At 55.0% G+C, this 15,493-nt stretch overlaps 1 protein-coding gene and 1 long non-coding RNA gene across 2 annotated transcripts; one reads left to right on the top strand and one right to left on the bottom strand.

The window, feature by feature from the left end:
- Positions 1 to 68: 68 nt before the first annotated feature.
- On the bottom strand, positions 69 to 3,427 carry EGR1 (early growth response 1). Its single transcript, XM_030869485.3, has 2 exons — positions 2,587 to 3,427; positions 69 to 1,885 (listed from the first exon to the last, which is right to left on the bottom strand). The coding sequence occupies exons 1-2, from the start codon at positions 2,885 to 2,887 to the stop codon at positions 591 to 593; spliced, it is 1,596 nt and encodes a 531-aa protein (XP_030725345.1). The 5' UTR covers positions 2,888 to 3,427; the 3' UTR covers positions 69 to 590.
- Positions 3,428 to 4,180: 753 nt separating this feature from the next.
- LOC132597012 (uncharacterized) lies at positions 4,181 to 5,585 on the top strand. Its single transcript, XR_009563297.1, has 2 exons — positions 4,181 to 4,771; positions 5,390 to 5,585. It is a non-coding gene; the product is annotated as an uncharacterized lncRNA (long non-coding RNA).
- Positions 5,586 to 15,493: the final 9,908 nt, after the last annotated feature.

Below are 15,493 nucleotides of genomic sequence, written 5' to 3'. Positions count from 1 at the left end.
AAAAAAGCTTCAAACTTAATTGTCACAGCATCATCACAAAACAAAGGATCACCATTGGTTTGCTTGGCTTTTCTTTTTTTTTTTTTTCCCCCAAAGTGAGGATCTAATTCCAAATAATACAATAGAGTATGCGAATTATTTCACATCAAGAGTACCCCAAGAAAAACAAAATCCATGGCACAGACACTGTACAAGAGTACAAGGCTGGACTCTGAGGGGCCCAAACCCCATTTTGCCAACTTGATTTTCTAGCATTGAAGGGAGCAAGGGGTCAGGCATACGATGGAGATGATACTGAAATGATATATCCAAAATCCATGCAAATCAAGTTCTTTGGATAGAAGTGAAGACCTTGCACATGGCTGTTTCAGGCAGCTGAAGTCAAAGGGAGTAGGTCCTGGGGAGGAAAGGGAAGTGGACAGAAAGAATTGTTGGCCAACAGACCTTCCACAGCGACCCTGGGGTCAAGTAGAGGAGGATTTGGCTCTGAGAACCTCCATCTGACTTAAGAGGAGCCCCCTCCTATGGCCATCTCCTCCTCCCGTCCTTTAAGTCTCTTGTGTTTCATTTTCTCTCTTTTTCCTTTCCTTTCAGCAAATTTCAATTGTCCTGGGAGAAAACGTGGTCGTCATGTCCGAAAGCCCTGTGGAGGCGCTGAAGGAGTTGGTGACAGCTGAGGAAGGGAAGCTGCTGACCTGGGCAGGGAAAGCAGGAGGAACGGAGGAGTATGTGGTAGCCACGGAGGGTGACGGGAAACCACTGTGCACAGGCGATGGGTAGGTCGAGGAGCCGGGAGAGGAGTAGGAGGTGGGCACGGGTGATGGGTATGAGGTGGTGGCTGGGGATGGGTAAGAGGTAGCCACTGGGGATGGGTAGGAAGGGAGAGAGGAGGTAGCGGCAGAGGCCACACTTTTGTCTGCTTTCTTGTCCTTCTGCCGCAAGTGGATTTTGGTATGCCTCTTGCGTTCATCACTCCTGGCAAACTTTCTCCCACAGATGTCACAGGCGAATGGCTTCTCGCCTGTGTGGGTGCGGATGTGGGTGGTGAGGTGGTCGCTGCGGCTGAAGTTGCGCATGCAGATGCGGCACTGGAAGGGCTTCTGGCCCGTGTGGATGCGGATGTGGCGGGTGAGCTCGTCTGAGCGAGAGAAGCGGCGGTCACAGGACTCCACGGGGCAGGCGTAGGGGCGTTCATGGGGGGGAGTCTTGCTGGGTCGGTTGGGGTACTTGCGCATGCGGCTGGGTTTGATGAGCTGGGACTGGTAGGTGGTGTTGAGGGCCTTCAGGTCCTGGGAGCCCGACTGTGTGGCAAAGGCCTTGATGGTAGAGAGTGGAGTGAGCGAAGGCTGCTGGGTACGGCTCTCCAGGCCCTGGAAGGGTTTCTGGTCTGGGGTGCCCAGGCCCAGGTCCCCCTGCTGTTGTGGAAACAGATAGTCAGGGATCATGGGGACCTGGAAGCCACCCTTGGCAGCAGGGTAGGCAGGAGGTGGGTACTGAAGCGCGGTGCCTGCTGAGCCTGGAAAGGCCTGACCTTGTGGCTCAGGGAAGATGTCGGTGTTAGGTGTGGGGAAGGTGGGTGCCGCTGAGTAAATAGGGCTGCTGTCGTTGGACTGCACTGCGCAGCTCAGGGGTGGGCTCTGGGAGGCAGAGGAGGAGGCCGCTGGAGATGATGCTGAGGATGAGGTGGCTGGGGGGTTGGTCATGCTAACGAGGCCGCTGACCAGGCTGAAAAGGGGCTCAGGCCATAAGGTGTTGCCACTGTTGGGTGCAGGCTCCAGAGAGAAGCGGCCAGTGTAGGTGATGGGGGGCAGCCGGGTGGTTTGGCTGGGGTAACTCGTCTCCACTAGAACCTTCTCGTTATTCAGAGTGATGTCAGGAAAAGACTCTGGCAGGAGAGAGAGAGGGAGGAGGCCTGGTTACTGGAGAGCAATCACTGGAGGGCGAGGAGGACCCACGCTGCCAGGCGAGAGCTCGGGCCAGCTACCATTGACTCTTGAGCTAGTTAATAATTGATAGCAGCAGATTGCAATGTTCCTGGACCCGATCCAGAGGCAGAACCCATTTCAACAACAGCTGACGCAAATACGGAGAATCCCCCTCCACTGCAGCTCCCAGCGTTCCGCAGCAGCGGCTGCGAGGGCGAGGGATTCCCGCCAGCACCCCCTCGGCCACCGCTAGTGCGCGACCCCTACCCGGGGCTGCCGAGACATCCCTGGCCAAGGATCACCGTCCTTCCCTGGGGACAGGAGGCAGGCTAGCCTTCCTGGAGGCGGAGGGGGCGCAGCCCTGCTCGTCAAAACAAGCCCTCCCCCCCTCCCCCCACCCCCGCAGCCCCACAGCTCTCCTTCCAAAACAAAAGCTGGCTCCCCTGTGCACCGTTAAGGACGAGGAGGGGGTGGGGGATGTCCCCAGGCATTCCTCTAACACAGGACCTTGGGGATGACAGGAATGGAAGGGAAACCCCACTTGCATCCCTTAAGTCCAGAAGCACTGCCGCGGTGAAGGGGCGCTGCAAAGGCCGTGGGGAAGGACCAGACTCCAGGATGGTGGCGAAGGGGCTAGCCCTCGACGTAGGCCACAGCTTACCTGCGGTCAGGTGCTCGTAGGGCTGCTCGCCCGCCTCCCCCTGAGGGTTGAAGGCGCCGCCGCTGCTGTTGCTGTTGCTGCCGCCCCCTCCACCTCCACCGCCCCCGCTGCTGCTGCTGTTACCGCCGCTGCCCTCCGGGGCCCCGGAGGCACCGAGGAACTGGGGAGCCCCATTGCTCAGCAGCATCATCTCCTCCAGCTTAGGGTAGTTGTCCATGGTGGGCGAATGAGGAAAGGAGCCAAAGGGGTCGGAGATCTGCAGCGGGGACATCAGCTGCATCTCGGCCTTGGCTGCCGCCATCCCGGACTGGTGGGCTGGAGAGCTGGTGTTGGGGCAGGTGGGCGCAGCCCGGGGCAGGAGCTGCGGGGGACACCTCTCGGGGGCCTGGCCAGGTCACATGCGGGGCGCGGGGCACACTGTGGAGAGCGCAGGTGGGGTCTGCCGGCTCGCCCTCGCCGCCGGCCGGTGTAGACGCGGCGCGGCTGCCGAGGCTGGGGTAGGGGCCGGTCCTGCGGCGGAAGCTGGTGGCAGCAGCGGCGGCAGCTGGCGGCGGCGGTTCCCCGAGTTCTGCGCGCTGGGATCTCTCGCGACTCCCCGGATCCGCCTCTATTTGAAGGGTCTGGAACGACATGGACCCACCTCCTTCGTGACGTACATGGCCATAAATGGGAAACAGGAAGCCCTAATATGGCAAGACCAGCCGGGAGGACCCGGAGTGACGTGAAGCCCCCTCTCCAAGAGCCATAGGCACTGCCATCCCGCACCCTGGGCCCGACGCCGGCTCCCACACCCTGGGTGCCCAGGCCTTGAGGAAGCTTAGTGCTCAAGCCACAGCTGAGGACTCCCGGACCGAAGCTGTTCCGTAGTTCCCGGCGTTGCCCCCGCCCCTTCCCTCCGCCTTCTTCCCTCCTCCCGGAGCCGGAAACAGCCGGGCCATATCTGGGCACTCCAAATAAGGCGCTGCCCATATAAGGGTTGTTCCGGCGGGGGATCCTTCCTGCTCCTTATATGGCGTTTCCGGGTCGCTGCTTGCTGTTCCCTGCCTCCCTCCCTCCTCCCTGGTTCCGAGCCGGGAGCCCTACGCGCGCGCAAGAGCTGGGGACGCCCAGGCGGGGAGGGTTCCAGGCGCGTAGCTCTATGCGCTTCGAGGCTCCCGGCGGGGACTGGGCTGGGAAAGCCCAGGCCCTGGGCGGGGGCGAGGGCGAGTAGGACCTGGGTTCCGCCACCGTGATCCAGGGCTCGCCCGCCTACCTCTGGGACCGTGGGAGCCGGGCGGGAGCGAAGGGGAGGAGCTGCTGGGCTGGCCAGGGCAGAGGCCGCCCAGGAGAGGCGGGGCCCTGACCCCAGGCCTCGACCAATGGCATGGTGCCTTTCCAAGTGTCGCGGGGGAAACTGAGGCTAGGAAATAACGGCCAGATGGTTCCTGGGTTCCTTCCTGTGCGGTACGGTGGGCCATCTGTTTCTCCGCCATCTGCCAATGGGGTGGGGCTGCTGGAGCTTGGGGATCCCTCTGTGCCACCCGAACCAAAAGGCTGTTCTCTGGTCCCTCTGGGGAAGATCCCACGTTTGGGTGGTTGGACGAGGTAAGCTGATTGCTTCTGGAGAGACCTGAGTGCTGTTCCCACCAGGAGCTGGTGGTCCCTGTGTTGGTGGGAGACTGTCCCACCTTTATCCAGAACAGGTGGAGGTGGGGCGGGAAGTGTGGGAATCTGAAAAGGAGGCTTCCCTGTGGACTGTCTGGGGACCCCAGGCTGGCTCGAAGAGAGGACCTGCTTGGCGGGTTGGTGCTGCCCTCTGGAGGTCCCTCCAGCTCGGTTCCCCCGGCCCCTGGCCGAGTGGGCTCTTCCGCCGCCGTCTTTCTCCCCCTCCCGGCTTCTGTGCTGGGCGCTGCGCCAGGCTGGGGGAGCCTTAGACGCAGTGAGCGCGAACTGAGCAGGCGCCGCATCCTGGGCTACCCCTGCAGTCCCTGGGGAGCCGCCACAGCCGAGGCGCCCAAATCCCGGGGGGGATAACACTCCCCTCCTCGAGCCAGGCCAAGGGCGAGGGTGGGAGGAGAGGGGAGTAGACTGGAATGGTTCCCGCAGGTCTCCCAGGAGCGGGACGCAAACGAGGAAGCCCTCCCTGTCTCGTCCCCGCCCTCCTCCCCACAATCAAGTGCGCAACCAAAAGAGAACTGGGATTCCGGTAGGGGAAGGCTTCTGCTCTAGCTCTGAATCCAGGGGAGGTGGTGTTTTTCTGAATTTAAAAAGAAAGCAGAAAGTGTGTGTGTGGAAGGAGCTTGCTGACGATACTGGGAGGGAAGGGGGCGGGTTAGGGTCTGCTTGAACCTAAACAGCCTCGGGAAGTAGGTGTCGGAGGGTTTAAATTGGGGGGGGGGGGCGTAGCTATCTTGGGCTTCATCCCTCTGAATCCTACACATACACACACACACACACACACACACACTCACACACACACACACACACACACACACACACACACTTTCTTATAAAAACCGGCTTAAGAAATCCGGCAGTGAACCAGGGCTCCCTCCTCTCTGTGCTCTAGGTCTGAACTCCCCATCCCAAATGCTAGGGCCTGGTGGGTGTCCACTCCCACCGCCTACCGAGTTGTTCATTAGGAGCAAGAGTGAGGCACCTCTCTGAGGCCTCCTGCTGGGCAGAAAGGCCAGGCCAGTCAGGGTCAGATGTCTTGTGTCTGAATGCCCATTTTGCTACTTCCTGGTGGGGTACCTTGGCCAGAATTTTGTATCTTTCTTCAGCTGTAAAAAAGAGCTAATGTTGGGCTTCTCTGGTGGCGCAGTGGTCGGGAGTCCGCCTGCCGATGCAGGGGACGCAGGTTCGTGCCCCGGTCCGCGAAGATCCCACATGCCGCGGAGCGGAGCCATGGCTGCTGAGCCTGCGCATCCGGAGCCTGTGCTCCGCAACGGGAGAGGCCACAAAAGTGAGAGGCCCGCGTACCGCAAAAAAAAAAAAAAAAAAAAAAAGCTAATGTTAATGATGCCCACATGGAAGGATTGTTGTGAAGACTGAAACTCACGTGGACTTCTGTCTGTGAAGTCCTAAATAAAGCACAGTGCCTGCCTTGCTGTTGGCATTCAGTAAACAGTGGCTATTGTTATTTATGACCCCCACAGGGTCACCCACAGCTCACCCACCCATCCTCAGCCTCCAAGCAAACCCCAGTGACCCTTTTCTGAAAAGTTGTACAGAGAAGGAGAAACATTCCAATTCTAACACAGGGGACATTGTCCTGAAGAGCTAATCAGAATCCTTCTTGCGGCAGTAGAACATCATTTCCTAGAGCAGAATTATTTCAACCTTGACTGTGCAGCAGAATCACTGTGGAGCTCTGAAAAAGAAAGGTTTTACCCTAGGCTAACTGAATCACAATCTTCCTGAGCTCCTGAGGGCCAGAACTAAGCAGGCACTTTGTCCTAGGATCCTTCTTCTGTCTCTCAGGAGCTGCCCAGACTCCAAGAGCACATCTTCCTCCCCCAGCCAGGGCAAACTGGTTCCCCTGTGATTCTAATGTGTAAGCTGACCTACGGTATCTTCAGGTCCTCACTGAAGCTGGGCACTCGAAATCCTAACAATCTACATCTTTTGCTTTGCATGTCCAACCTTTCTTTTCCTAAGTGCTCCCTGCCAGTTATTTCCTCTGGAGAGCCACCCCAATCCATGTGGTTGAGGGAAAAGAACCCCATCCTAGTTCTAGGAGAGGGTATGTCACCCTTGCCTGGCCATCTGTCTAGGACGCTTCCATCCAGCAGTCCAGGAGCATTCCATCTCCCTAGGCATAGCCACTGAATCAGGATGGGCACATGACCCAAACCAGGCTAATGAGAATCTCTTCTTGGACTTTTTCTGGAACTCTTGAACAAGGGGAATTCTCTTACCCAGGTGGTACTAAGCCAATGGAATGTAAGCCTGGAAGCCATCTTGCCATCAGGACTGGAGAGCTTACCTGAGAATGAAGCCAGTGCAGAGGAAATTAGAAAATAGATTCACACATAGAGAGTAAGTCTCTGGATACAGCCTGAGCCTTTTAGTTACACAGGTCAGTGTATTCCTTTTTTATTTAATAAAACTTATTTCAGTTTCTGTTACAACACAGCAGGTTCTGATTAATACACCCATTATACACAACAACAAAAAACTTTTTTGAGGACTTTCTGTGGGCAAGGCCTGGGAATAAGGCCTAACGCATAGGCCCCTGCCACTGAGAAGCTTACAGTTGGGTAGAAGCAAGCCTGGATTCCACGTTACAAGAGAATTAAGAATAGGCAGCAGCCCTGTTAGCCACCAAAAGTCAGTTACGCTACAGAACATAGAGGATAGGGGGCTGGGGAAAGGACAAGGATGATATTTTGGAGAAACAACATGATGAGGAACAAACTTTGTGGTGAGGAGATGAGAGGCACTTTCAGGCCGGGGTTGGGGGTGGGTTGGCCAGGAGAGTCCATGTGTGGTCTGTCTAGAAAAAATGCGCTGGAGTAGAAAGCATTCCTATTGGGAAGTAGTAGGAGATACAGTTGAATAAAACATTCATTCTTTTAAAAAGAGGTTTATTGGCCATTGCGTGTATCAGACACAGTGCTAAGGAGGAGGTGGCCTTTTCAACTCTGTCCTGACTCCACGGTATATGCCCCTAGAAGGCAGCTTCCACCCAGAAACAGTGACAACAGCTGGCTCAGAGCCCCTACGCACTGCCCACCTTCGCGCTCGCTGTGAGGGGGCATGAGTGAGAAAGAAGCCCGGCGGAAAGCCTCCTCCTGGACAGGGTTATACTGCTGGTCTGCCTTCTCAGCAGTGGGGCTGGGAGCATCTGTGTTATCCCCATTCTCCTCTGGTCTGTCTTTTGGCCAATGGCACACTTTTGTTCGCTGTGACTGGGGGGACAGAGAGGGGAGGAGACATGGTGAAAAGACTTGGCCCCTCCCAAGGAGGGTTTGTGAGCACCCAACTTGTGACCAACAACCCAGATGGGACAACAGGTCTGGGGCCTAAAGGAAACCAGGTTGGGAGAAGGAAGGTCCTGAGCACCCTGGCCCGGGTGTCAGCGGGGCCTCAGGGGGGCTCAGGGATGAGTCTGGGACTCTCAGACCTTGCCTGCTGGGTGACTGATGCCAAAACCCCTGGAAAACTTGAGAGGCCCTCAGAGGTTCTGCAGGTCTGAGCTGCTATCTGTGCTCAGACCTTCCTTGCAAACCAGAGAAGAGGAAGACGCAGAGGTGAGAGCAGAACTGAGCTGGTCCAGGGCAGCTGAGGCTGCAGGAGAAAGCCAGTGGGAACCATCATGCCTGACCCAGGGTTGAGCAGGCTGCAGCTCTCGGAGTAAAACAAGCCCCTTTTTCCATTGCCGCTTCCTCCTCCCCAGCCCCAGGCTACGTCAGCACACACATGCGCTGCTCAGATCGTGGTTTGCCACCACTGTGGCCCGCCCAGGGCTCAGGAAGTGACTCTTGCTTTGGTTCTGTCTGGGGTGCCTGTCACACTTTCCGATGGCTGATCGGCTCCGCTGGAAACGTGGAGGGCCTGGCCTTCAATGGGTCTGGGGGTAGCTCTGCTCCCACCCCAGGGAGGGTCTTTGGGTGCAGAGAGAAGAAACCTGAAGAGGCCAGGTATGGGGTGGGACAGAGGGTGCACTGAGAGGGTGGGGAGAAGTGGAGACCTGGAGGAAGGGGGGAAATGAGAGAGAATCATCCCAGAGTGTTGTAGAGTGAAACCACCTCATCTTCTCCAATTACAGACAGGAAACCAGGTGCCAGAGGAGACCCTGAGCCCTAGGATAGGTGGAGAAGGGCAAGTTCTGAGATAGGCCCATGCAGAGTGATGCTGAGGCCTGAGGAAGAAGGAGGTCCACTGGGCTCTGAAGAGGTGCCTGGCATGAGCCCTCCAGATGGCATCCAGGGCTGCAGGGAAGAGCCCATGGAGGACTGGCCCAGGTGGGGGTCTGCCTGCGAGAGTTGGGGTCTGGGCTGCTGTCCTCAGAGTCTGCCTGAGGGGTCATGTGCCGGACAAAGTTAGGTAAGGCCTGAAGTGGAAGTCACGGAGGTGGCTCAGAGGGGCCATTGAGGGAAGAGGGAGGGAGTGGGTCAAGATAGACGACCTTTATCGTTTAGGCCTACTCTCCTGGTCCTCTCTGCCCCAGAGTATCCTGCAGATGCAGAAAGAGGCCGCTGTCCCTGGACATCAATCCCTCTGCCCTGTGCTGAGTGGCCCCTCTCCCAGGCTCAGGGCCAGCAAGATCCTGGGCTTAGAGGACAATCCATCCTGCGGTGGCTTCCTTGCTCCCCGCACCCCCAGCTGAGTGTGCAGCAAAGCTGGCTGCAGAAATCTCTGGAAGCTCGTTGGGCAGGCAGAGGGAGGGGAGTGTTACATAAGAGCCCACTGATGTGCAGGAAGTCTAGAGCAGCCTTTAGATTAGAAAGGCAGCGTTCCCATCCAGCCCAGAAAGGCAGGAATAGCAACTGCGGTTATTTCTGGCCCCTCACCACCACCCAGCGCCAGGGCTGCTCAGCTTCGTGGTGGGTGAGCTTGGACTCTGCAGACCTGGGGGGAGGGCAGGGAGCGGGGACAGGTAGCCCCTGGGGTTACCCCACTCTGGTACTGGCCTCACCGTCCCCTTCCTCTAAACACCAGGATGCTGAAATCAGTGGTGGTGCTCGTTTCCTCTGATTTTCCTTAATCTCTAGATGCATTCTCTATCCCCACCCCACCCCCAAGACACATTTACGATGTGACAGCCTCCGTGCTAAACACTTGACAGGCATTTGTCCTCACAATGCCTTATGAAGTAGGTTCCATTCTCATCCCCATTTCACTGAAGAGGAAACAGGTTCAGAGAGGGCAGGCGACTTGCTCAAGGTCAGAGAGCCCGGCAGTGGTAGAGCCAGGATTCCAATCCAGACAGTCTAGAACCCTCTAGCTGAACCCCAGCTCATCCCAAGAACTGTTTTCTGGGGCCCCAGAATGAATCAGACAAAGCTTTCATCTTACCGGGGTTCTTGAGTCAAATCGAATGGGGAAGCAGACACGTGAACACATCATTTCACTTCATTCATTCAACGAGTACTTATCACATATCTGCTCCACTCTAGGCATTAAAGATATAAGGAAAAAAAAAAAAAAGATATAAGGAGAAGTAAGGAGGGTTCTCCCTTTTTTGCAGGTCATAGCCCAGTAAGGGAGACAGACAAGTAAACAAGCAATTTTAACAGTGTGATATGTGCTATCGTGGGGGAAGCACAGTGACTGTGGGAGCCCCTAATCCAGCTCCCACCCACTGACGTGGTTCCCAGTCAGTCAGAGAGCCGACTCACCATTTTAAAATAATTCCAGGAGGCTGGGTTGGGGAGGAATGGTGGTGAGACCAGCCAGGAAACCATGCAATCATCCAGGAGAGAGGGTGAGGTCTGGGTGCATCAGCACCAGCTATCACAGAGACTCTCTTCAGGGGCCTCCGAGTCAGAGGCAGAGAGCAAGAAAAACTGACACCCCAATTTACTGACAGGCATCTCAGCCCAAAGTGCATCCATTTCCCATGGTATGGAGGCAATAGGATAGTTAGAGAGGCTGGATGGAAGAGTCCTCTCTTTTTCCTCCTCTAATCATTACCCTATCTGGTCTACCCATGTTATGAGGAACGCTGTTTTAGGGCAAAGTCAAAATGAGTGACTGAAGAGGAAGCTGGCACCCAGAACCAGGGAGAAGAGCTTCACTTGGGCAGAGGCTGCACTTCTGTTCCTATCAGCAAAGGGAGGGGATCTTTGGAACTGAAAGGACCCAGTTTCCCTCTGGTCAAGACACAGAGAGAGCCATCATGGCAGGATGACGATGTCTTTAGGCTGACATCGGACTCACTGTTTTTTTCAAAAATATATTGCAGTAAAATATACATAACATAAAATTTACCATTTTAACCATTTTAAGTGTCCTATTCAGTGGCATTAAGTACATTTGCAATGTTGTGCAACCATCGCCAGTATCCATGTGCAGAACTTTTTTTATCATCCCAAACAGAAACTCTGTACCCATGAAACAGTAATTCCCCATCCTGTTCCCTGCCCTCTGGCCCCTGGTAACCTCTGTTATAGTTTTTGTCTCTCTAAATTTGCCTCTTCTAGGTACCTCATGTAAGTGAAGATATTTGTCCATAATATTTGTCCTTTTATGCCTGGCTTAGCATAATGTTTTCAGGGTTCATCCGTGTTGTAGCATGCATCGGAATTTCATTTCTTTCTAAGGCTGAATAATATTCCATTGTATGTATGTACCACATTTTGTTTTGTTTATCCTCTCATCTGTTGATGGACATTGGGGTTGTTTCTACCTTTTGACTATTGTGAATAATGAATATTAGTGAGCAAGTATCTGTTTATGGATTCTGTTTCTATTCATCATTCATCTCATCTCAGCAATTACCAGAGGGATTAAAGTTAGATTTAAGAAGGATTTTCTGGTTTCCTACTACCAGTGACCAAAGCAGCAGCATCTCCCTCTTTGGATAGTTTTCTTAACTCAAGTCTCTTCTACCTCCTCTAATCCCACCCCTAGACTGGGGTAATGCCCAGAATGGCTGCACTGGTATTAGAAAGAGGCTTTACAGGGGTCACTCTGGGGTCATAACTCTGGATGGTTTATTTTTAGGAGCTGGGTGGCAGGGGTCTCACGGTCTTCTCCTGGGCTCTGGGTACTTTTGCCACCACTACCCACCCCAGACCCAGACTTTCTCCTTTCCCTGGCAACATCCAGGCTGTCTCCCTTTTTCTCTCCCAGGCTAAATTGGGAGTGTGAAGCTGCTCTTCTTCCCAATTTAGCTTTTGAATTAAAGTGAGAACTGAATGTGGCTGGAAAGCTGACTCCCATCTGTGTGTGTGAGGGAGAGAAAAGCAGAGCAAGTGAGCATGAGCACATGCAGGGGGGGAGTCCAGGCGAGGGCAGGTGATCTGGGCAGCCGCTGTTTAATGCAGACACCCATCCTCAGGTGCAGGCAAACAGCTCAGCAGAGAGATGCTGAGGTTGGAAGGTTGGTGTTTTTCCAGGAGCAGAAGAATACTGCATGGATATCATTCGAACATTCCAGAAAAATGTGCTGAGTTCTTATAGTGTGCCAGGCCCTGTACTAGATGCTGGTGGACCAGGTAGACCCATCACCTATGCCCTGGCTTTCAGTCCAGTGGGGAAACAGGCAATGACCAAACAGGGTGATGTATGCTGTCAGGGAAGAGAACAGAAGGCCACAGGGGCCTGGACTGAGTGTGGTGTCACATCTAAGCTGAGAATTGGAGCACATGCAGGAGCTGACCAAGTGAAGCAGGAGACCAAGAGTGCTCGGGCAGAAGGCACTGCGTGTTCAGAGATTTGAGTGGGCCTGGCTTCCCCAAAGGAGGACGCTGGCCCCGGGAGCCCACCAGGTGGGCTCAAGAGGGCCAAGAGCTCCCATCTCCTCCTCGTCCTCTTCTTCCAGGGAGAACAGAGCCAGATGAGAATGACTGGGCCAGAGAAGTCTGGGAGCATGTGAGTCCCTTCTGCTCAGGCTCTAAATAGTTGAGGCAGGGGGAGGAGGGAAGCCTCAGATCTCCTCCTGAGTCACCACTCAGAAAGCTGGACCTGGCAGGTCCAAGATGGACATAGAAGAGAGGAAATGGGAGCTCAGTTGCATCAGAGGAGACAAAGGAATCAAGAAGGGTCTCTGCTTGGTTTAACTTACTCCATCCTTTCCTGGGAGGCTGGCTGAGTTGGTCTCTGGGGGACCTGTCCTCTTCTAACCAAATGGCAATGAATCATGATCTGGCTGAGATAGGAACAGGTCGAAATCTTGGCAAAGAAAGACCTTCTCTTGACGGGAAAAGGAGAGAGCTCTCTGGGGGGCCATGCATTTCTCTGTCAGCTCTCAAGTGAGTTCCCCAATGACAGGCACAGCTAAGGGATGCTGGTGTAAAACTTGCCATTAATATTTCAAGCAGCATTATTTATTGATCACTCATCTGGCTGGGACAAAAGGAGAGGGTAATACATTAGGTATTCAGGGCTGGTGGGGTCAGTTTGGGAAAGAGGTCAGGCAAAGGTAGGTCATTGAGGAGTCTCGGCCCTGGCTGCTGGAAAAGTACTTTGGGATTCCAGGGTTTGGAGATTAGGGTCTTTGTCTCCTTTTTCATCCCTACAGTACCCCAGATGAAAATAAGGGAAGGGGAAGGGGACAGGGACACCTGGGGGCAGGCCTGGGACTGCCACTGTGGCCATCAAGGAGATCATATCCAGGGAATCCTGCAGCTAGGTTAGCGTTCCTCTCTTCCGCCCAACCCGTCCCTCCCAAATTCCCTACCCCTTGCCACCTCTTGGGTCCCTCTTCAGACCTGACCCTGAAGTCAGCTCCAGCATCCTCTCTAGATGCCATTTCAGAGCCCAGGTTGGGTTCCTTGGGCTGTAGGGCCCTCCCAGGGTCAGCTTGGCAATTTCCCTGCTCCCAGGAGGTGCCCGATCCTCGCCCAAAGGGAGTACCTGCCCACTGGGTCTGACCATCTCCTGTGCACACAAACTGGGGTTAGGAAGTGATTGAGAATCCACAGCTGTCCTATCTACCCACAAGGATGCTTTCTTCATGAACCTCCAACTCCAGGGAGTGGGGTATAAAGCATCCTACTCAGCAGACTGACTGCTGAATGTAAGACTGTCCCCGGCAAGGGCCAGAGAATCCCACAGTGGGAGCGAGCTGCGCCATCTAGTGGGCTCTTTTCCTCCTTGCAGGCATCCCTCCCACCCATCGCTGCCTGCAGCCTAGATAAGCGACAAGCTCTCAGGTAGAAACCAAATGGCTCTAAGACTTGAGGTGCTCTCCTCCTCCATGCAGGCCTGACCCAGCTCAGAGAGCGAAAAACTGGGGGGAATTTGTGAGGGAGATGATCACGTACTGGCTGATATTTAAGGCAGTGGGGAAGCCAGCAGTACCTTTAGGCCTGGAAACAGTCTCTCCCTATTATCCAGAATGCCACATATATGGGGACCAGAGCCCCTCCTTCCTCTACCTAACACCCTTTCCTTCAGGCTGAGCAAGGCTGGGCTCAGCTCTACCGGTCAAGGAAGAGCTGGCATAGGCTGGAGCGGCGGCTACCTTTCCTCTGACATCACAGCCTGGAAATCCCATTTTAAGCAGGTTCTCTGGGTGTGGGGCACACACAAGAAAGGGAGGGGGAGCCAGCTGAAGCAGCTTCAGGCCTGAGGCCATTTTAGCCAGGGACCTCAGGCCTGGAGGGCTGCCCAGTGTCCCCAAGATGGTCTGGGCATGGGTCACAGGGCTAGACCTCAGCCCCCGCTCCAGAGCTAATCTCTCTTAATGCCCAGTGGGAATCCAGGCAATGATCAAGCACTCTCCACATAGCTCTAGCCATACACCTGTTATGACTCCTCTTCCCCACTCCCCTGGCCTAGAGAGATCTATCGAGGCAGAGGGGAGAGGGTAGGTGGTCCCAGGGGACGCGACAGCAAGGGGTCACATATACCCAGATGTGTCTCCCCAGCCTCCTCCCCCACATTCTGTTTGTCACTCTCCATCTCTCCTCTCCTACCCTGCACCACAGGGGTCAGGCCCTGTGCCCAGTTCTAGGAGGTTGAATGTTTCCATGGCAACGGACCAATGAACTTGGAAATCGGAGCATGTTTCTGTTGACACAGGGAAACCCAGATGTGCACGGAGAGCCTGGCAATGTGGAATCTGGCAGTGACCTCCTTAGCCACTGGTCACTGTGGATGGAAGTGTGTTATCTGAGTGTGTGTGAATGTGTGTGTGTGTGTGTGTGTGATATGCAGCAAATGGGATTAAGGTTAGAGAAGGCCTAACCTGCTTTCCTGGCCATATGGTAGCTGCTAGCAGGAGACTGCAGCATCTTAGTCTCTGGAGATCTTTCTAGAACAAGGGTGTCTGTCCCCTGAATTCTACCCTGACACTTCCTCTTCTTTCTGATAGAGAAAGGGGCCAAATTGCCCAGAGGTCAATGGTGAAAGGAATGCCATTCAAAGGTCTATTGACTGGAAGAATCCAGGAAAGATGAAAAGGGCATCTCACACCCCACCTCCACTGCCACCTCAGTTCAGGAGGTTCTTGGCCAACTGGCTCAAGTGTGGCAGAAGGACATGCCCTTGTGATGCCAGGGAAGGGAGAGGAAAATGTAGGGACATTTTGCCAACCTTGGGGTCCAGGGCCTGGAGTTAGGTCCCCACTCATACTCCCTACCCCATCCCCGGCGGCTATGCTTCCTCTGTTTTCCTTCCGCAAGGCTGAGCCGCTATTTCTCTTGCTTCCTTCACCCTCCCCCTCCTCCTTCCCTCCCTCTCTACTCTTTTCCTTCGTCTCTTCCAACGCTGCCTCTGATCCTCTGTCATCCTTTCCTTCTCCTGGCTTCTACCTCAGGATCTCGTCCTCACCAGCTGTGCCCCTCCACCCCTGGAGACCTTGGGTCTACCTCCCCAGAACTCAGACTCCATGTGCTACAGCCCCCCTCCTCCTTCTCTCCTCCACCCCAGCCCAGCAGCTCAGGGCTCGACCCCTCCCTCCTCAGGCCACATGGGCATGCCTCGTTGGCCCCAGCCCTTGGTTCCCTGTCCTCCTTGCCTGTCCCCAGGGTCAGACATGAACCATGGGGCTGGTTCCTCATCTCCACCTCTCCCCTCATCCCACCTATCTCCTCCTTTCAGTGTCTGGCTCACCGTTTCTAGGCACTATGGGCATCCAATCTCCTGGTTCTGACCAGGAGCCCCCATATCCCATTCTCTCTTCCCTGGGGGCCTCATCATGATCTCTGTCCCTAGAGCTTACACCTGGCACTTTCTGTGAGGTACCAGAATGTGCAGGGGTCTCAGGGTAAGATTCTGAGGGACAGGACAACCTCTGAGGGTTGTCGCTCGC

The sequence above is a fragment of the Globicephala melas genome, chromosome 3, assembly GCF_963455315.2.
Source record: "Globicephala melas chromosome 3, mGloMel1.2, whole genome shotgun sequence".
In the NCBI taxonomy this organism is placed as follows: domain Eukaryota; kingdom Metazoa; phylum Chordata; class Mammalia; order Artiodactyla; family Delphinidae; genus Globicephala; species Globicephala melas.
The sequence above is the reverse complement of the archived record's forward strand: the minus strand, read 5'-3'. Positions and strand labels throughout refer to the sequence as shown.

Coding starts and splice junctions, on each gene's coding strand:
- EGR1 (XM_030869485.3), bottom strand. CDS start 2,887: ATGGCGGCAGCCAAGGCCGAGATGCAGCTGATGTCCCCGCTGCAGATC. Junction 1,886..2,586: donor CTACGAGCACCTGACCGCAG/GTAAGCTGTGGC, acceptor CTCTCCTGCCAG/AGTCTTTTCCTGACATCACT.